Source organism: Myotis nattereri (assembly GCF_964212035.1).
Source record: "Myotis nattereri genome assembly, chromosome: 1".
Taxonomy (NCBI): domain Eukaryota; kingdom Metazoa; phylum Chordata; class Mammalia; order Chiroptera; family Vespertilionidae; genus Myotis; species Myotis nattereri.
Window position 1 is genome coordinate 112,634,202 of NC_138075.1, and position 23,128 is coordinate 112,657,329.

At 41.7% G+C, this 23,128-nt stretch overlaps 1 protein-coding gene across 1 annotated transcript in view; it reads right to left on the bottom strand.

Annotated features, from left to right (window-relative positions):
• ARIH1 (ariadne RBR E3 ubiquitin protein ligase 1) overlaps window positions 1-23,128 on the bottom strand; it is a 113,672-nt gene that overhangs the window by 25,044 nt on the left and 65,500 nt on the right. Inside the window, exons 3-5 of the mRNA XM_081084955.1 lie at window positions 22,981-23,125; window positions 11,482-11,574; window positions 10,239-10,294 (exon numbers count right to left, since the gene is read on the bottom strand). Coding sequence (XP_080941081.1) covers window positions 10,239-10,294; window positions 11,482-11,574; window positions 22,981-23,125 — 294 coding nt within the window. The remainder of the gene's footprint in view (window positions 1-10,238; window positions 10,295-11,481; window positions 11,575-22,980; window positions 23,126-23,128) is intronic.

The following is a 23,128-nucleotide window of genomic DNA, read 5'->3' on the forward strand; positions in this document are numbered from 1 at the left end:
CACTATATCCACAGGGAGATATTGGCAGACTGCAAGCCCTAGTGAGGTGAATTCAGCTTCTTGTGATCAGCACCTGCATAGCAGCCTGCACACTGTGTTCGGTGGGGAATGAGCCAGACTGATCACCAAGCCCACGCACAAGCAAGCCAATAGCAATCAAGACTCAATTACAACAGGGAAGGCCAATACAACATGCACAAAGGACATTATTACAGCATCCAGGTCTGGTGATCAGGGAGACTGCGTCTTTGGGTCGCACAGATCACCTACTACCTAAGACAGTGATGGCGAACCTTTTGAGCTCGGCGTGTCAGCATTTTGAAAAACCCTAACTTAACTCTGGTGCCGTGTCACATATAGAAATTTTTTGATCTTTGCAACCATAGTAAAACAAAGATTTATATTTTTGATATTTATTTTATATATTTAAATGCCATTTAACAAAGAAAAATCAACCAAAAAAAATGAGTTCGCATGTCACCTCTGACACGCGTGTCATAGGTTCACCATCACTGACCTAAGGCCACCCTAGCAAGATTGGGGGGTGTAAGCAGATCTACTTAAAATACGTAGAAATAAACCCAAACAGGCAGCCAAAATTTGGAGACAAAGAAATAAGCGCCAAATTAAGGAACTAGAAAATTCTCCAGAGACGAACTAAATGAATTGGAGATTAGCAATTTATCAGATACAGAGTTCAGAGTAATGATCATAAGGATGCTCAACAGCATGAAAAAAGACATAAAAACTACGAAAAAACCCCAGTCAGAAATGAAGAATGACGTAGCAGAAATAAAGAATACATGAATAGGAAAAAACAGCAGATTAGAGGAAGCTGAGGATCCCATCACTGAATCAGAAGACAGGGTAGAAAAAAAATCACTCATGCAAAGAAACAAAAAGAAAAAACAATTAAAGAACAGGAAGATAGTTTAAGAGAGCTGTGGGACAGAATGAAATGTAACAGTATCAGCATCATGCAGTACATTCAACAAAATCCATAAACCATTTTTTTTTAAAATATATTTTATTGGTTTTTTACAGAGAGGAAGGGAGAGAGATAGAGAGTTAGAAACAGCGATGAGAGAGAAACATCGATCAGCTGCCTCCTGTACATTTCCCACTGGGGATGTGCCCGCAACCCAGGTACATGCCCTTGACCGGAATCGAACCTGGGACCTTTCAGTCCGCAGGCCGACGCTCTATCCACTGAGCCAAACCGGTTTCGGCCCATAAACCATTTTTGATAAAAACTCTCAGCAAAGTGGGAATAAAGGGATATTTCAATATGATAAAGGCCATATATGACAAACCTAAAGCCAACATCATACTAAATAGGCAAAACTAAAACCATTTACCCTAAGAACAGGAAAAAGACAGGAGTGTCCGCCTTCACTACTCTTATTCAACATAGTACTAGAAGTGTTTGACACAGTGATCAGACAAGAAGAAGAAATAGAAGGTATGCAAATTGGAAAGGAGGAAGTAAAGCTCTCATTATTCACAGATGACATGATATTATACATAGAAAACCCAATAGCCTGTCCAGCATGGCTCAGTGGTTGAACATCAACCTATGAACCAGGAAGTCCTGGTTCAATTCCTGGTCAGGGCATATGCCTGGGTTGTGGGCTCAATCACCGGTATGGGGCATGCAGGAGGCAGTCAATCAATGATTCCCTCTCATCATTAATGTTTCTATCTCTCTCTCCCTCTCTCTAAAAAATAAAATAAAATAAAATAAAATAAAATTAAAATAACTAAAGACTCCACCAAAAAACTACTCGATTTAATAAAGAAATTCAGCAATGTAACAGGATACAAAATTAACACCCAGAAATTGATGGCATTTTTACACATCAATAATGGAAGTCTCAGAAAATAGAAACTAAACAAACAATCCCATTTAGCATTACAACGAAAATATTAAGATACCTAGAAATAAACTTAACCAAGGAGGTAAAAGACTTTTACTCTGAAAACTATAGGACTTTGAGAAAAAGAGACAGAGGAAGATATAAACGAGTGGAAGAATATATTATGTTCATGACTGGAAGAATGAACATCATTAAAATGTCCATACTAGCCCTAACTGGTTTGGCTCAGTGGATAGAGTCGGCCTGCGGACTGAAAGGTCCCAGGTTCGATTCCGGTCAAGGGCATGTACCTTGGTTGCGGGTACATCCCCAGTAGGAGGTGTGCAGGAGGCAGCTGATCGATGTTTCTTTCTCATTTATGTTTCTAACTCTCTATCCCTCTCCCTTCCTCTCTGTAAAAAAAATCAATAAAGTATATTTTAAAAAAACACACAAAAAACAAAAAAAATCCTACTCTTTAAAAAAAAACAAATGTCCATACTACCCAAAGCAATCTATAAATTCAATGCAATTCCTATTAAATTAACAATAGCATATTTTACAGATCTAGAACAAATTACTACAAAAATTTGTATGGAACCAAAAAAGACCCCCAAATAGCCGTAGCAATCTTGAGAAAGAACAAAGTTAGAGTGATCACAATACCAGATATCATATTATACTACAAAGCCACTGCACTCGAAACAGCCTGGAACTGGCATAAGAACAGACATAAGGACCAATGGAACACAACAGAGAACCCAGAAATCGACCCAAGCCATGCTCAATTAATATTTGACAAAGGAGGCAAGAGCACACAATGGAGTCAAGACAGTCTCTTCAATAAAATAATGAGTCAAGACAGTTTTTCAACTAAATAATACAAAAAAATGAAACTAGACCACCAACTTACACGATGCACAAGAATAAACTCAAATGGATAAAAGACTTAAATGTAAGATGTGAAACCATAAAAACCCTAGAAGAAACAATAAGCAGCAAAATCTCATACATTTCTCGTAGCAATATGTGTCCTCCTGGGGCAGAGAAAATAAACAAATGGGACTATATCAAAATAAAAAGCTTCTGCACCACAAAAGGAACTCATACAACTTAACAAAAGGAAGACAACCAATTAAAAATGAGCAAAGGACCTAAATAGGCACTTCTCCAAAGTGGATATACAGATGGCCAAGAGATATATGAAAAAATGCTCAAAGTCACTGATCATCAGAGAGATGCAATTTAAAATGACAATGAAATATCACCTCACACCGGTCAGAATGGCTATCATCAAAAAACGACAAGTGTTGGCGAGGTTGTGGAGAAAAGAGAACCCCCTTACACTGCTGGTGGGAGTGCAGCTACTATGGAAAACAGTATGGAGTTTCCTAAAGAAATTAAAAAATGTAACTCCCATTGGACTCAGTGATCCCACTTGTAGGAATATATCCTAAGAGACCCCCCCAAAAAAATCAGAAAGAAAGTATGCATTCCTATGTTCTGAGCAGCACAATTTACAACAGCTAAGATCTGCAAACAGCCCAAGTGCCCATCAGTAGATGAGTGGATAAAAAAAGCCATGGTACCATTTACACCATGGAATACTATGCAGCAGTAAAAAAAGAAGTACCTCTTATCTTTGAGACAGCATGGAAACACACCTGGAGAGTATTATGCTAAGTAAAATAAGCCAGTCAGGGAAAGATAAGTATCATAGGATTGCACTCATATATGGAATCTAATGAACAAAATAACTGATGAACAAAATAGATCCAGAGACATAGAAACATGGAACAGACTTTCAAATCTCAGCGGGAAGGTGGGGGTGGATGGTAGGATATCAACAAAAGAACTTGTATGCATATATGCATAACCCATGGACATGGACAGAGACAATAGCAGTGGTCGCCAACTGGTGGTCCATGGACCACTGGTGGTCCGTGAGGTCCAAAAGGTTGGCAACTGCTGGACAATAGGGTCGTGGAGGCCTGGGGTGAGGGATAAGGGATCAGTGGGAGAAAAAAGGGGACATATGTAATATTTTCAATAATAAAGATTAAATAAAATAACATATTCTCTGCCCAGCTGGTGTTGCTCAGTGGGTAATCATCAACCTATGAACCAGGAGGTCATGGTTCAATTTCTGGTCAGGGTACATGCCCAGTTTGTGGGCTTGATCCTCAGTGGGGGGTGTGCAGGAGGCAGCAGCTGATTAATGATTCTCTCTCATCATTGCTGTTTCTCTCTCCCTCTCCCTTCCTCTCTGAAATCAATAAAAAAAAATATTAAGAAGTAAAAAAAAAATATTCTGATTTAGTTAACTAGCCCTTTGAATTCTACAGTTATTTATTTAAAAGAAAATGGAAGATACATATCAATAGTATACAACTAAATAAAGTGAAAAGTAAAAATCCCTCTTTCTAATCCCCAAACCCCAGCTGATATCACTATTAAAATTCTCTTATGAATATTCTCAAAGTTTATTATACATTTAGCATGCTGGATATCCAAAGAGCTGAAGAAACCCCAAAGAAGATAAACACAAAGAGAACCACATCCAGGTATATCACAGCCAAACTACTTTAAGCCCAAGACACAACAATTCTTGAAAGCAGCAAATAGAGGACAACAATATAATTAATTAGAGGCTCGGTGCATGATATTCTTGCACTCCCAGCCTGCGCCCTTTAGCAATCTGGAAGCCCTCAGGGGATGTCCGACTGACAACTGCGGGGAGTGGGCCTCAACCAGCTGTGGGCAAACTACGGCCCGCGGGCGGATCCGGCCCGTTTGAAATGAATAAAACTAAAAAAAAAACAACAAAAAAAAACAACAACAACAACAAAAAAAACTGTACCCTTTTATGTAATGATGTTTACTTTGAATTTATATTAGTTCACACAAACACTCCATCCATGCTTTTGTTCCGGCCCTCCGGTCCAGTTTAAGAACCCATTGTGGCCCTCGAGTCAAAAAGTTTGCCCACCCATGGCCTAAACCGTAATCGGATATCCTTAGTGCTGCTGTGGAGGCAGGAGAGGCTCCTGCCACCGCTGCTGCGGTTGCCAGCCATCTGCCTGGTTAGTGGCTGAGCAGCGCTCCTCCCGTGGGAGCGCGCTGACCAGCAGGGAGCAACTCCTGCGTTGAGCGTCTGCCCCCTGGTGGTCAGTGTGCGCCATAGCAACCGTTCGTTCCGCATATTACCCTTTTATTATATAGGACTAGAGGCCCGGTGCACAAAAATTTGTGCACTGGGGGGGGGGGGGGAGGAGGGGTCCCTCAGCCCGGCCTGTGCCCTCTCGCAGTCTGGGACCCCTCGGGAGATAACGACCTGCTGGCTTAGGCCTGCTCCCGGGTGGCAGAGGGCAGGCCCAATCCCTAGGTGCAGCCCCTGGTAGGGCTCAGAGCAGGGCCGATTGGGGAGTTGGGGCGCTGCCCCGTCATGCACAGAGCAGGGCGGATCGGGAGGTTGTGATGCCACCGTCAGTCACGCTCAGGGTAGGGCCGATTAGGGGGTTGGGGCACCGCCCCTTGTCACACTCAAGGCAGGGTTGATGGGGAGGTTGTGGCGCCACCCCCTGCAACGCGCAGAGCAGGGCCCATCAGGGGGGTTGGGGCTCCATACCCTGTCATGCACAGAGCAGGGCGGATCAGGGGGTTGGGGCACCACCCTCTATCACCCACAGAGCAGGGCCGATCAGGGGGTTGGGGTGCTGCCACTGTCACACTCAGGGCAGGGCCGATGGGGAGGTTATGGCTCTACCCCGTCACACACAGAGCAGGGCTGATCAGGGGGTTGGGGCGCTGCCCCGTCACACACAGTGCCGCTGGGGCAATCATGGGGTTGGGGAGCTCCCCCTATCAGGCACAGAGCAGGGCTGATCAGGGGGTTGGGGCGTCTTCCCCTGTCACAAACAGAGCAGGGCAGATAGAGAGGTTGTGGCCCCGCCCCTGTCACACACAAAGCCGCAGGGCGATCAGGGGGTTTGGGCGCTGCCCCCGTCACACTGATCCTGGTGCCAGGAGGCCTCTCGGCTCCGCTGATCCTGGTGCTGGGAGGCATATTACCCTTTTACTATATAGGATAGAGGCCTGGTGCACAGGTTGGGGCCGGCTGGTTTGCCCTGAAGGGTGTCCTGGATCAGGGTGGGGGTCCCCAATGGGGTGCCTGGCCAGCCTGGGTGAGGGGATGATGGCTGTTTGCAGCTGGTCACACACCCTTCAGGGTGGGGGTCCCCACTGGGGTGCCTGGCCAGTCTGGGTGAGGGGCTGAGGGCTGTTTTCAGGCTTGCGAGTGACTGAAGCTCCCAACCGCTCCTTTTTTTCTTTTTTTTTTTATTCTGGGCCAGCTTTAGCTTTGAGGCTTGGCTCCAGCTCTTAGGCCTCTGCTGCTGAAAGCAGGTTTCTGGCCTTTGTTTACCTTCTGTACTTGAAACAATGTTTCGATCCTGCTGCCTGAAGCCTGACAGACTAAAGCAGGTTTCTGGGGTTTTGTTTAGCTTCTATATTTGTAACATAGTTCTTAGAGTTGCAGCTCAGAGGCCTGCAGCGGCAGGCAGGGAACACTGGAGTCCTCCGTCACTGAAGCAAGCAAGCCTCATGTTCACTTTAAGCTGCCTGGCTGCCGGCCGCCATCTTGGCTGGCAGTTAATTTGCATATTACCCTGATTAGCCAATGGGAAGGGTAGCGGTCGTACACTAATTACCATGTTTCTCTTTTATTAGATAGGACTAATGGTCCCGTGCACCATTAGTGGGGGGGAGCGCGGGAGGAGGTGTTCCTCAGCCCGGCCTGCATCCTCTCCAATCTGGGACCCCTCGAAGGATGTCCTACTGCTGGTTTACAGGGATCGGGCCTAAACCAGCAGTTGAACATCCCTCTTGCAATCTGGGATGGCTGGCTTCTAACCACTCACCTACCTGCCTGATTGCCCCTAACCACTCTGCCTGCCGGCCTGCTTACCCCCAACTGCCCCCCCGCTGCTGGCCTGCTTGCCCCCAAATGCCCTCCCCTGCCAGTCTGATCACCCCAACTGCCCCCCCCCTGCTGGCCTGCTCGCCCTCAGTTTCCCTCCCCACTGGCCTGCTCGCCCCCAACTACCCCCCTGCTGACCTGCTCACTCCAAACTGCCCCCCCCCCCGCTGTGCTGAGCACCTCCAACTGACCCCCACTGATGGCCTGCTTGCCCCCAACAGGCCCCCCTGCTGGTCTGCTTACTCCCAATGGCCCCGCCCCCCATCAGCCTGATCACCCACAACTTCCCACCCCTTTTGGCCTCTAACCACCTCTACCTCGGCCCCGCCACCATGGCTTAGTCCAGAAGAACATCCGGAAGGTCTCCTGGAAGGTCTCCCAGTCTAATTAGCATATTACCCTCTTATTAGTATAGAGGCCTGGTGCACGGGTGGGGGCCGGCTGGTTTGCCTTGAAGGATGTCCCGGATCAGGGTGGGGATTCCCTTGGGATGTGGGGTGGCCTGGGCAAGGGGCCTGTGGTGGTTTGCAGACTGGATATGCCCCCATGGGGTGAGGGTCCTCGCTGGGGGTGTGTGGCCAGACTGGGTGAGGGGCTGAGGGCTGTTTGCAGGCTGGCCAAGCCCCCCAGTGGGGACCCTCACCCCAAGAGGGTCTGGCCAGCCTGGAGTGAGGGGCTGAGGGCTGTTTGCAGGCTGGCTACACCCCCTTCAGAGTGGGGGTCCCCGCTGTGGTGCCTGGCCAGCCTGGGTGAGGGGCTGATGGCTGTTTGCAGATGGCCACTGCCCCTGGCAACCCAGGCTCCCAGACCCTCCTTGAGCAGAGGCCACAGTGGCTGGAAGCAGATATCTGGGATTTATTTATCTTCTATAATTGAAACTTTGTAGCCTTGAGCGGAGCCCACAGCCGGTCAGGGCAGGCCAGATGGGAAGCTTGGCTTCCTCCATCACCAGGGGCAACCCAAGCCTCCTGTTCGCTCCAGCTCTGTGGCTGCCACCATCTTGGTTGGGTTTATTTGCATCCTGATTGGCTTGTGGGCGTGGCTTGTGAGTGTAGCAGAGGTATGGTCAATTTGCATGTTTCTCTTCTATTAGATAAGATTGCTGCCTTCTTACTTCCATTGTTTAGAGTTTTCCTTTTTTGTCTTTTTAAAATTTTATTTCAGAGAGGAAGAAATGTATATTTCTACACATATACATTTATAGAAATTGCCAAACTGCATTAAAAAGTGTTTGCAAGAGTTTATACTCTTATTGTACTATATTCTCACTCACGTTACCAAATCTTTCCTCCTTACCAATATGAAATGTAAAAAGGACTTTAAAAAAAAGTTATTTTGCCCTAGCTAGTTTGGCTCAGTGGATAAAGTGTTGGCCTGCAGATCAAAGGGTTCCAGTTCGATTACGGTCAAGGGCACGTACATTAATTGCAGGCTGCTCCACCCGCCCAGGCCCTGGGTGAGGCAGGTGCACGAGGCAACCAATTGATGTGTTTCTCTCACATCCATGTTTCTTTTCTCTCTATGTCTTTCCCTCTCTCTAAAAGATCAATGGAGAAATATCCTCAGGTGAGGATTAACAACAAAGAAGTTATTTTATCTGCCTTGGCTGGTGTCCTCAGTGGTTAGAGCATTAGTGTGCACAATGAAGTGTCAAGGGTTCGATTCCCACCTCCAGTCAGGGAACATGCAGGAGTTAATGTGTCTCCCTCACATTGATGTTTCCTCTCTTCCCTGTTGCCCCCAACCTCCACTCTCTAAAAATCAATGGAAAAAGTACCCACAGGTAAGGATTAAAAAAAAAAAAAAGTTTACTCCAATTTTGATTTACATTTATGTAAGTAAGCATGTTAGCTATTGTTCATAACCATTTCCATTTCTTTCACTATGCAACCATTTAAATTTCTTTCATTGTGAACTTCTTTTTCACGTTCTCTCCATAGAATTTCCTTACTGATTTGTAAAAAGCCCTTATGATATTAGCCATATTCATTTTAGGTGTTGGAAATATATTTTCTCCATTTCCCATCTAGTCCCCCTCCCAAATCTACATTATAAAACCCAGTGGCCCTACCGCCATAAAAACCAAGACCGGTCACCAGGAGGTTGCATGCGCAGCAAGGGATGCGTGGGTGGGTGGGGCTGCGTGCGCAGGTAGGCGGGGACTTGACCCATGGTGCAGTGGGGTCTGGGGTCCTGGGTCTTGCGCTATTTCCCGCGGGTTTGGGTCTCGCACATTTCGCGCACTGGGTCACTAGTAAAATTTTATAAAACAATAACTTTCTTAACTACATCCCACAGCCCAAACAACACTGACTCAGGAATTAACCAACTTGGTTGGGACTTTACCCCAGGGTTAGGAACTATTTCTTCAAGTTTCTTTCTCCCTTTTACAAGAAGAGTAGTTAGCCACAACCTCCAGCTGCAGTGCTCTTGGTATCTGTAGCAATGTTCCAGCTGAGGCCACATTCCCACTGGGTAGCACCCAGAGAATGACTGAACATAGTAAGGGTATCAGGGCCTGACCATTTTTGCTTATTGAGGCATTACTCTGTGTTCAATCTATGAAATGAAGCGCCTCACGGGGCTTCAGAAGACTCACAGCTGCATCATAATCTGAATTTCTTCCCACTGAATGCCCCCTTCCTTCTCTTTCTCCTTTAATAGGTCAGACCAGCATAAAGGTCTATCTATTCCTATTGGTTCTCCACTTTATCCTGCACAGATGCAATCCCACAGTAAATCTCTGTCTTTTAACTCTACCGTGGCATCTGCTTTCCAAAGGAACTCACTCAACTGAAACAATGACACTTCTTATTACAAGGTTTACTGAGATCGAACTATCATGCATTACAAAGTTTACCAGAATAGTGACTGGGCATTAAACTAAGTTTAAAATGGGCCTTTGTACTACTACAAAGGAATGTAGATTAGAAAATCTCTTCAGACTTTCAAAATTCCGGCTCCCATAAGGGGAGGCCAGGGGATTGTCAAGGGCGGGGGGGGGGGGGGGGGGGGAGAGGGAGGAGACATATGTAATACTCTCCGTAATACTTTAAGCCAGGGGTCCTCAGACTACAGCCTGCGGGCCACATGCAAATACAAATATTGTATTTGTTCCCGTTTTGTTTTTTTACTTCAAAATAAGATATGTGCAGTGTGCATCGGAATTTGTTCATAGTTTTTTTTTTAAACTATAGTCCGGCCTTCCAACGGTCTGAGGGATAGTGAACTGGCCCCCTGTTTAAAAAGTTTGAGGACCCCTGCTTTAAGCAATAAAACAATAATAATAATAAAAAAGACAACAACAAAAAAAATTCCAGCTCCCTTAAGGTGCTCAACAAAAATTAACTTGGTTGAATCAACTAATTAGTATTTAAAATGCAGAATCTACCAAAAATACTTACATAACTGTGTTGTCATCCACTAATATATCACAACCATGAGCAGGACACGAAATTGTCTGAAAAAGATTGAAATTTAAACTGTCTTCATTCAACAAGTATTTATTGAATGCTTATCATTGCAAGGCATTTTGCTAGGTTCTAAGGATACTGGATACCTCAACATTTATAGGCTATTAATTATTCCCTTTCCATTAAAGGAAATGCATGTATATGATTGTGTTTATCATTATAAGGCAAGAATGTCAAACTCACGGCCCATGTGGCCCACAAGGAATATTTTTGTGGCTCAGCCAATGTAACAGTATGTAAGAAACCTTTTAATAAAAAATTTAGTAACTTAATGTTTACAATATCCTGTTATACATAATTATTAATAACGAACTACAACGCTCGCTAATGACTTAATTACTATAATCGTGTTGCATTCATTTCTCTTACACACCTTATGCGCAGGTGCACCACTTCTCTCCACTAATACTAGTAGCGAATATTTTAGCAGCTGATTGCCATGTCATTAGTCTCATGGCGCAGTGGGGTCTGGGGTCCTGGGTTTTGCGCTATTTCCCACGGGTCTGGGTCTCGCACATTTCGCGCACTGGGTCATTAGTAAAAATTAACTTGTTTGGTGTGTGCAACAGGAAATATTCCGCTTTCGGAGAACAAGAACAATAGGTTTATTTGCATACGCTTATTAATTTGTATAGTTATTCAGGGTCTGGGAAGTTAATGCTCAAGAAAAGTATATTAATTTTTATTAAAATGTTCTATTTATGATAATGATTACTTGTTTATTTCAGCCTTTGTATTCAGCATGTCTCTATAGAAATAAATCTATGTTTCTATGAAAATTGAAGCTTTTGTTTTTTTGCAACCCACATAAACTTAAACCTTGTTTATTTGGCCCATGTTAGCCTTTGAGTTTGACGTGCATGCTATAAGGTAACTAGAATTACTGGCCTGAATTGGTTTTTCAATATAAAAGTTGAAAAGCAAAAGCAAGAGGTCAGACAAAATTGTTCAAACATACATAAATGTTAATGCCCACTGAGAAAACATTACTGGATTGGATCTTTAACTCGAATGACACATTGTAAACAGAAAGAAAACCTCAATTATCTTTTTGTTGTTTTAACCTAGAAAAAGTTCTCATGCAATTCTTAATGCAGAATGCTTCACCTGTTTATATTTGTACAAGCATTTAAACCTGTAGGAAATTCAACAAAAAATAAAATGGCATCTTTACCTGTCCCATGCCTTCTTCCATTATCTTAGTGGTTAAATATTCACTCCAGCACTGCATACAAAACTTATGTCCACATTCAAGGCCAGTGAAATACTGCAACAAAAATAATATAGGGACTTTTAAAAGAGAGTATCAGAAAAAACACTATATTACATTGTGACTTAATAAGGCTCCATTAGGTCACATCTGTCATAGTGGCTAAAATGTCCAATTTGACAAGGCTCCTCAAATTAGTATCTAGGTGGTGAATCTAAACATGAACACACACTGAACACAAAACAATTAATGAGAAATGCATCTATAGTACATATTTATAATTTTTAGGAAAGACAAACAAGGTTGTATTAAATGTAAGAATATTTCATGTACCAATAAGCATATGAAAAGATGCTCTAATATCCTTAGCCACCAGGGAAATGTAAATCAAAACTAAAATGAGACACCACTTCATACCTGCTAGGACAGCCATAATAAAAAAGATAGATAACAAGGTTAACAAGCGTGTGTAGAAATTAGAACCCTCAAACACTGCTGTGGGAACGTAAAATGGTGGAGAAACTTTGGAAAACATTCGAGCAGTTTCTCAAATTGAACATAGAATCACCATATGATCCAGCAATTCCACTCCTAGATATATACTCAAAAGAAATGAAAACATGTTCACACCAAAACTTGTACACAAATGTTCATAGCAGCGTTATCCATAATAGCTCCAAAGTGCCAACAACCCAAATGTCCATCAACTGACAAAATGTGGAATATATCCATATAATGGAATATTACTGAGCCATAAAAAGGAATAAAGTATTGACGCATAATATATAACATAAAACTTGAAAACATTATGGTAAGTAAAAGAAGCCAGTCATAAAATACCACATATTGTTTGATTCCATTTATATGAAAGGTCCAGAATGGGCAATTTCATAGAAAAAAAGTAGACTAGTGATTGCCTAGAGCTGGGGAGTTGGGAGAAAATAGGACGTGACTGTAAAAGGGTTCAGGGTTTCATTTTTGGGGTTATAAAAATATTCTAAAATTAACTGTGGCAATGGTTGCACAAATATGACTACACTTTAAATAGGTGAACTGTATGATATGTGAATTATCTCTATAAAGCTATTATAAAAAACTAGAGGTCCGGTGCACGAAATGTGTGCATGGGGGGGGGGGTCCCTCAGCCCGACCTGCACCTTCTTCAATCCAGGACCCCTTGGGGGGATGTCCCACTGCCTCTCGCAATCTGGGACCGCTGGCTCCTAACCACTTGCCTGCCTGCCTGATCGCCCCTAACCACCTCTGCCTATATGCCTGATTACCCCTAACTGCTCCCCTGCTGGCCTGATCGTCCCTAACTGCCTCTGCCTTGCCCTGTACCCAGGACTCCCTCCTCCGGCTGGTTGCAGACACCTGGGTCGGGCTTCCCTCCTTCTGGCCGGCCACAGACGCAGGGGACCGTGAGCGGGCGGCTTCACCTGGGCCACAGCTGCTGGCGCCCGACCGTGGGGACTGTGGGGCATGTGGCTTGTCCCTCTCCCAGGCCACAGCCCCAGCTGCTGGGCCGTGGGGGCAGGCAGCTTGTCCCTCTCCTGGGCCACAACGTGGCTGGTCCCCATTCCTCTCTTGCGAGCTCATTTGTGCCTGGCTGATCCCCAATCCTCTCTCCCGTGTTGAGTGTCTTAGCAGTTACGGCATGATGATATGAGGGCATGACAACCATTTGCATATTAGCTCTGTGTTATATAGGATAAGTTAGGCCAGCTGGCATGGCTCAGTAACTGAGTGTTGACCTATGGACCAGGAGGTCACAGTTTGATTCCCGGTTGGGCCATATGCCAGGGTTGTGGGCTTGATCTCCAGTGTGGGGTGTACAGGAGGCAGTCAATCAATGGTTCTCTTCATCATTGATGTTTCTATCTCTCTCTCCCTTCCTCTCTGAAATCAGTAAAAATATTTAAAAAATATGTCACACAAATATAGAACTTAATGGAACTGTACAGAATGTAGCAAACCTAGAAAATAAATAAAATATTATGGAAACCAAAGGATTTATTCAGATAGCTAAGAAAATAGTAACATTTTGGCCTAATCATATATGATTTGAAGGTTGGCTAAATGAAGTATACTATATTCTATGATGAGATATGAATCAAGTACTTTAACATTAGAGAGTCTAGAGAAGTATATTTTTAAAAGACAAATAGTGGTTACATTATTTTAAGAATCTACACTAATAAAAGAGAAAGATGCAAATTAACCATCACTCTGCTATACCCACAAGCTATGCCCAGCAGCCAATCAGGAGCCAGTATGCAAATTAACCCAACTAAGATGGCCACGGAGCTGGAGCAAGCAGGAGGCTTGGGTTGCCCCTGGTGATGGAGGAAGCCAAGCTTCCCGCCTGCCCCGGCAGGCCCTGGGCTCCGCTCAAGGCTACAAAGTTTCAATTATAGAAGATAAATAAATCCCAGATACCTGCTTCTAGGCCGCCATGGAAAAAAAGAAAAAAAAGAAAAAAAGGAGAGGCTGAGAGCTTGGGTCACTGGGGGGTGCAGCCAGCCTGAAAATAGCCATCAGCCCCTCACCCAGGCTGGCCAGGCAGCCCAGTGGGAGCCCCCCCACCATGAAGAGACTGTGGGCAGCCTGAAAACAGCCCTCAGCCCCTCACACAGGCTGGCCACACCCCCATTGGTTGAGGGTCTCCGCTGGGGGGCTTGGTCAGCCTGCAAACAGCCATCAGCCCCTCACCCAGGCTGGCCAGGCACCCCCACCCTGATCCGGGACACCCTTCAGGGCAAACCAGCCACCCCCGACCCATGCAGGCCTCTATCCTATATAATAAAAGGGTAATATGCAAACTGACCCTAACAGCAGAACGACTGGGAATGACTGGTCACTATGACACACACTGACCACCAGGGGGCAGACGCTCAATGCAGGAGCTGCCCCCTGGTGGTCAGTGAGCTCCCACAGGGGGAGCTCTGCTCAGCCACAAGCTAGGCTGATGGCTGCCGGCACAGCGTTGGTGGTGGGAGGCTCTCCTGCCTCCTCAGCAGCACTAAGGATGTCTGACTGCCAGCTTAGGCCCAATCCCCCCCCCCCCCCACAGGGAGCAGGCCTAAGCCAGCAGGTGGACATCCCCCGAGGGTCCCAGACTGTGAGAGGGCACAGGCCGGACTGAGGGACCCTCGAGTGCACAAATTTTTATGCATTGGGCCTCTAGTATTTTATAATAGTCCTAGCTGGTGTGGCTCAGTTGGTTGGGTGTCATCCCATGCACTGGTTCAATTCCCTGTCAGGGCACATGCCCAGGTTGTGGGCTCCATCCTAGGTAGGGGGCATGCAGGAGGCAGCCGAACAATGTTTTGTCGCACACAGGTATAAAAAGAAAATATTTTATAATATTTGCTACTAAATTATTTTTGAATGAATAAGTAATATAGGCTCATGGTTAAAAACAATTAAGAGTATGAGTTTATGTAGGAAAATAAGTGTCACTCATCTTCATCCTTGGTCCTCTCCTTCCCTACCCAAAAGTAATAGCTATTTCCAAGATCTTACAAATTCTTCCAGAGATGTTCTAATGTACACAGGTACACGCAATAAGAGTACCACACTCTATTCTGCTTCTCAGTTTTAAAACATTATTTAACAGATTTAATGTTTTGCCTACTATGCTACTGCACTGCCTATATGTACATCTTTGTGACCATGTAACTATCTTAGGACAAATTTGTACAAATAAAAATAGCAGGTATACAATCTGATAGATTATTATCAAACTTCATTCAGCAATTAACAATGTTCAAGTCAACTTGGTTTCTCATACCCATGTCAACACAGTATACTATTTAATTCCTTAATCTCTGCCATTGGAACAGGTGAAAACAAACCAACTTCATTAATTCTGATTTTAATTTCTTTAATTGTAAGTGAAGTTTAAACATGTGAAGAGAGATTTAAGGCTTTTTTCTGTGCATCATGTTTACCTATTTTGCCCATTTTTTTCTATGATGCTTTTCTTAATGATTTAGTGGGGATTTTAACTTATTTAGAAAATAAGCATTTTCCTCCAGCTCACATTTTGCTGCCAGGCAGAAGATCTTTATTTTGTAGCAAAACATACTTAAAAAAAATTATGGCTTCTAAATTAATTAACTTTGATATAAGGAGTTAGGTAGAAATCTAAGTTTCCACCCCATATGGCTACTGAATTGTTTCAACACCATTTATTGAATAATCCCACCTGATCTGAAATACCTCCTCTACTAGTATAATACGCTAAATTCTCTTAATGAATATTTGAGTCTGCCCTGTTCCATTGCAATGTCTATTCTTGTACATACTTAGTAGGGTTAAATTTTCCTCCATCCCCATCAATCTGTTCTTCTTTTCCAATATTTCACCGTTCTAAGTGCTCAAGTCATTCTTATATTTTCCTTAGTATTTCAAGTTTTCTTCATACAGATCTTTCACATTTCTTACCAAGTTTATTCCTAGCTCTTATATTCTTTTTGTGGCTCTTACAAATGGTATTTTTTATTCCATTACATTTTCTAATTAGTTATTTGAAATATGCCTATAAAATGTCTGATGTTGCTTATATTAGATGCAAATAGTCAGAATACAAAATTAGGTATTATAGCACATTACAACAAAAAATGCCTAGAAGCAACAATGGAAGAAAATGTATTAGAGTCCTGGGACTGGGTTTACAGACGGAATGAAATGGAAAATGCAAAATATTTATCAAGTTTAAAATACGGTGGTATTCAGATTGACAATTCTAAGTCATTCACAAAACAAATGAAAGTAGTTTTTTCTGCCATTTTTTTTGTGTCACCATAGCGGTGCACATGAATGTCCTGGCTGTTATAACTCAAAGATCTAGAAAAATAGCAAACAAACTGCTATCTAAGTTTGGTTTCATTGTATTGAGAACCTCAGCATACATCATGGACCATGAAGAAGCAAGAGGAAAACACACAGGAGAGAAAATTCTGGGATTCTTTTCCATACATGCAAATAAAACATACATGCAAATAAAATGTCTCAATGGGAAAAAACAAAAAACAAGTTAAGGTAAATATTTTGTAATGAATATTCTCATCCATGAAAAAAATATCTGGGAAACAAAATAATCTATTTTCATTACTCCCCACCAGTGAAGGAGATCTGGCACTAACTTGTTACCAGGTCACTAAAGAAGAGTACAGTGGGGCCTTGACTTATGAGTGTTCCGACTAACGAGTTTTTCGAGATACGAGCCATCTTTCGGCCAATTTTTTGCTTTGAGTTGCGAGCTAAAATTCGGGTTACAAGCCAGCTTCAGATACCCCACCGCTAGTTGGCGCAGCGAACGTCACAGTGAACGCCACAACATCAGCCCAGCATCACGTGTCTCACTCGTTCACTTTAAGATTTGACAAACGAGTAATCTGAGTTATGAGCTCTGTCACGGAATGAATTAAACTTGTAAGTAAAGGCCCCACTGTATTTGATTTTCAAGGTTATAATGCAGCAGTTCTCAAACTGTGGGTCACGACCCCTTTGGCGTTCAAACGACCCTTTCACAGGAGTCGCCTAAGACCATCCTGCATATCAGATATTTATTTACATTACGATTCATAACAGTAGCAACATTACAGTTATGAAGCAGCAACGAAAGTAATTTTATGGTTGGGTCACAACATGAGGAACTGTATTTAAAGGGTCAGAAGGTTGAGAACCACTGTAATATAATGAGAAGGAGCATTCTGTAAAGGACAAAATATAGTATAGTAATATATCAACAATTCTAAAATGTTTTATTCATAATTTAAAAACATGCACATTCTGATGTGCTTTATTATTTATTTTCAAATAAGAATCCTTAAGACAGAGATTAAAGGTCATAGTGTTTACAAAGTAATGACTACAAGCAACATCTCTACCTTTGGGACTTCATACCATGGCCCATAAAAGATCAAAAGATAAAAAGGAAGCTTTTTATTATTTCAAGAATTCTTTTCAATAATTTTTTTGATTAAATAGATAAAACTAAATAAGATAAATTAGAAAAATAAATCACACATGCATGTCTAAAGATAAAACAAAAATTAACCTGTGGTGTACAGACATACTCATTATGCTTAAGAGCTGGGTATCTACTTGTCTCATTTTCCTGCCCCCACGCCCCCCCTTGACATACTTGTTCCCTTTCTAACTTATACTTACCTACTTGGTTCTCTGGGCCTTCCCTTCCCCTGACTTAGAGGATCAGACTTCCTATTCATCAAACTTATCCCTGTTTATATCACAAATAAATGTGACCAAGAATACACTAAAAATACATGAAATATTGCCTACAACAACAATTAATGGTCCTGGAAAGACCCTGGCTGGGTAGCTCAGTTGGTTAGAGCATAAGCCTGATATGCCAAGGTTGTGGGATCCATCACAGTCAGGGCACATATAATAAACAAAAAATGCATAAATAAATGGAACAAATAGATGTTTCTCTCTATCAAATCAATCAATAAATAACTTTTAAGAAATCTTAATGGTCCTGAAGAAAAAGAACTGAAGGAAGAATACACACTCTTTAAAGGTTTCATTTATCTTCATCATTTTACATACACAGCAACTAATGTCAAACAGTACTAAGAACATTAAGAATTATCTTTCCTTCATCAGAAGTTGCCCATATAATATCTAAAACTGAAACATTTTGTTTATTAAGACTGAGCAAATAATCAGAATATCAGTTCCTTTGTCTGTAAAATGGAATGCCTTAAAAGGAAAATAGAGTTGGACTTAGATCATGTTTTCAGTGTACTCAGGAGAAAAAAGATTCAGAGGTGCTTGGGTGTAGTATGAAGGGTAGACTACCCCTCTCACAGTCTTCAACTTTGTCTTTTTCTGTTTAACAAATCTTATTCCTAGAAAATACAAATTCTTTACTTCATAAAAATGATACTGAGCCCAAACTATCTATATTTTCTAGTAAAGTGAGGGTTTCGTACAGCTAGATCTTATTGATTTGATTTAAAACAACAGTATAAAGTTCCCACTGGGGATAGGTTGTGGGTGGGGGTTATCTTAAAAAATATCCCAAAGCCTCGGGTAACTGTTTTGACCACCAAGAACAGTTAACCAAACCATCAGAAGCATTTAGTAAGAAAAAAAAAAAAGAAAAGAAAAAGAAAACCGTTTTCATGTGGCACTTTATAAAACTGAAGTTACTTTCTAGAACAGCGGTTCTCAACCTGTGGGTCGTGACCCCTTTGGGGGTCGAACAACCCTTTCACAGGGGTCGCCTAAGACCATCGGAAAACACTATATATAATTACATATTGTTTTTGTGATTAATCACTATGCTTTAATTATGTTCAATTTGTAACAATGAAAATACATGTGCTTTATTATTTATTTTCAAATAAGAATCCTTAAGACAGAGATTAAAGGTCATAATGTTTACAAAGATATTTACATTACGATTCATAACAGTAGCAAAATTATAGTTATGAAGTAGCAACGAAAATAATTTTGTTGTTGGGGGTCACAACATGAGGAACTATATTAAAGGGTTGCTGCATTAGGAAGGTTGAGAACCACTGTTCTAGAAGGATACAGGTATTGAAGATTTACATTAACAATAAAAGGCAAGTATCAGTGTTTGAAACGAGTAGTGGGAATGGAAACATGGGAGTAGTGCAAGTAAAGAAATCACCTAGCCAATTAAAAAAGCTGCAAAGAATCATCTCAGGGAAAATTTTGTTTCAAAATGGAAGAGATTAAAATGATCCTTTTATAGTAGTGTAAAAGCTATGAGAAGCCCAGCCATCACGGCTCAGGGGTTGAGCATCGACCTATGAACCCGGAGATCGCTGTTCAATTCCTGGTCAGGGCACATGCCTGGTTTGTGGGCTCGATCCCTGGTGTGGGGTGTGCAGAAGGCAGCTGATCAGTGACTCTCTCTCATCATTGATGTTTCTATCTCCCCCTCACCCTTTCTCTCTGAAATCAATAAAAATATATTTTAAAAATAAAAACTATGAGAAAAGAAGTCCTAGTTTCATCATGATTATATTTTTCATAATGCTTGGGAGTTTCTGTAACTCAACTTACTTTCTAACCCATGTTGCTCTATTGCTTTCTTGTCCAACCACTTATATAGCCAAACTTTCTTTAAAGGAGTTTTGTTTATTGTTACTGCCTCCACTTCCTTCCCCACCTTCAAGTCAATGACACCTCAGCCAATGCAATATGGTTTTACATCTTACCACACTATTACACTACTAAAAATAACTTCCCAAGATCAGCAATAAACTTCATGTTAATTCCAAATTCACCTTGCTATTATTTTACTGAAGCTTTTAGGACTGTTTACTATTCTTGGAAGTGTATTCTCTATTCTCTTCTCTGGTTTCTGTATTGCATGCTACATTTTCCAAACTATCAACAGCATATGTGGCTCAGAGCTATCTGCCATCCTAACTACCACACCTTCAGAGTTTAGTTCAAATGTCAATCTCTGTGTGAAGTCTTCCCTGATCCAAAATGAGGTTAGGGGTCTCTCCAACATGTTCCCACAGTATCATGCCCTATCAAATCACTTACCATTCTTTCTAATACGGCATTTTATTTATCTGCGCAGCTAACCTGTATATTATCTGAGGCAGGCATTATATCTTTATTCTCCACTGTGTTTCAAACACTTAGAAATAGTGCCGGCTGTGCTGAATGAATAAATAAATCAATAGGGGGTTCTCCAGTTACAAGTGTAAGCAAAATTTACACTGCAAATCTCCAGTCATAATTCTCCAGTTATAATTGGCTAAGACTGTTAGACAATATACCAAAGGCACTGAGAAAGTTACACAGAATATTTGTAAGCAGACTGCTCCAGTATTAAAATTACATTTAAGATTTAAACTAAGGAGGAGGTGGTTATAATAGAACAGAAGGGGAAATGCCAAGATAAGGAACGCTTGTATATCCTAGGACAGTGGCCAGCAAACTGCGGCTCGCAAGCCACATGCGGCTCTTTGGCCCCTTGAGTGTGGCCACGAAGTTTCAATCACACTGTACGTGCACACCCGCACGAGGTATTTTGTGGAAGAGCCACACTCAAGGGGCCATAGTTTGCCGACCACTGACCTAGGACAAATTAGTTGGGTCTAAGTATTACCTCACAGACATTTTATAAACTGTAATCCTATATGATAAAAGGCCAATATGCAAATCGACCAAAAGATGGAATGATCAGTCACTATGATGCGCACTTAACACCAGGGGGCAGATGCTCAATGCAGGAGCTGGTGGTAAGTGTGCTCCCACAGAGGTAGTGCTGCTCAGCCAAAAGCCCTGAGCAGGGCTCAACAGCTGGTGATCACAGTGGTGCTGGTGGGAGCCACTCCCACCTCCACAGCAGTGCTAAGGATGTACGAATGATGGCTCCAGGACTGTGAGAGGGCACAGGACAGCCTGAGGGACCCTCCTGAGTGCAAGAATTTCATGCACTGGGCCTCTAGTCACTATATAATGTCAACTGGCAAAGAGATGTTAAAGAAAGATACCAAAATGATCAAAACATGACTTTAATGTATTTTTAATAGTAGTGCTAATTGTTTTTTGTGTTTTTTTTTTATATTCAAGGTAGGTCATGATTTAAGGAGAGGGAATACATACAATTTTCAGGCTAAAAGATGTGAAAGAATATCATATTCAACCCATTTGAAAGAGAAACCTGAGCCCTGACCAGTTTGGCTCAGTGGATAGAGCGTCGGCCTGCAGACTGAAAGGTCCCAGGTTCGATTCCAGTCAAGGGCATGTACCTTGGTTGTGGGCACATCTCCAGTAGGAGATGTGCAGGAAGCAGCTGATCGATGTTTCTCTCTTATCAATGTTTCTAACTCTCTATCCCTCTCCCTTCCTCTCTGTAAAAAAATCAATAAAATATACTTTTTAAAAAAAGAGAAACTTGAAATTCAATGAGATTAAATAATTTACTATCCAAAGTTAAATGCATAATATTAGAACTATGACCAAAACTTGAGAATTTGAAAACTCAATCCCTTTATCAACTAGACGTTTTAACACATGATTTTACTATTTTTCTGAGTTCTCAATTAACTTTCTTTCCAAAAAAATTTTTTTTTATTGATTTCAGAGAGGAAGGAAGAGGGAGAGAGACACAGAAACATCATGATGAGAGAGAATCATTGATTAGCTGTCTCTTGCATGCTCCCTACTGGGGATCGAGCTCACAACCCAAGCATGTGCCCTGATCAGGGAATTGAACCATGACCTCCTGGTTCAAAGGTCAATGCTCAACCACTGAACCATGAGAGCTAGGCTCAATTAACTTTTTTTAAAACCTCTTTTCTAAGTACCTGTACATGCGAAACAATTCGTCCCCTTCAAATAGACCTCTTTAAAGATACACAGATAAAACTCTATAGTAATTATTAGAAAGAGCTGCTTAAATTAAAGCAGAGAATATAAACAGGATAGTTTTAATTACTGTAGAATTAAATTATTTCTCAGATATCTTCAAACATTTTTTTTGTTTTGTTATCAATGCTTTATTGTTATCAACAAAATTGAAATTCTCTGGCACATAAAGCAATTATTTCTACAAAAAGAAAGCCTACAAATCTTGATAATTTATATAAATAACAGCTTCTCAGATATCTTTGAACATCTTAAGAGGTAAATTCCAAGTCACTGAATACATCTATACCACAAATATAATTTTCCTATGGTTATTAATAAAGTAAGGCCTTCATAGAAAGATGATGTTTATTTAAGCCTAAAACTTCTTTACTAGACACACTAGTTAATCATCTAAATTCAACAGATTTTAAGAGGGGTATTTTTAGTTAAAAGGAACATCAACTAATTAGTACTACTATTTGCTTTAACTGACACCACTTGCTGTTTTTAAGAAACTCCATTAGAACAGATCTATATAAGTGAAAATCTTTTTGTTACCTGCAACCTAGGTACCTGCAACGATACGTGCCCTTGACCGGAATCGAACCTGGGACCCTTCAGTGACAGACCCAAACTAACTGGGGCATGAAAATCTTTTGTTATGAAGAATCCTGAAAGCTCCATAGTGAAACAGTATTAGAGACATTTTATAAGTGTTTTGTATATATAGTTTAAAATTTTTAATTTTAAATCTTTAATTTTTAATTTGCATGAAAAATAATTCTACTCACTGCCTACCTATTACATAATTCTCCTGTGGTGGTAAAATAAGCTCAGAAAAGATTTAGATGTGTAATGAAAACTTGGGTAAACTGCTGCTTAAAAAAAACAAATAGGGGAGAAGAGGACTATAGAACAGGGTCTTCTTCTTTCTCTTCCTTTCTTTATCCTTTATATTTTTATAGGTTACTGCTTTATACAATCCCAGACTCCCAGATCTTCCTCCTTTGTTTAAGTAATGAAAGATGATTTACCCTCTGACATAGAGTCAGTGCTAGCCTTAAACTACCAGATACTCACCGAGTTAGGGTAGTTCAAGTAGCAGATCTGACAAGGCATATCCTGTGCTGATGACCTTGTATTCATCTGGCGTGTTCGAGACTTTTTACTTGGATTAATTACATGACACTCAGCAAAGAGCTTCTCCAGGTTTCCATCAAAGTACCTG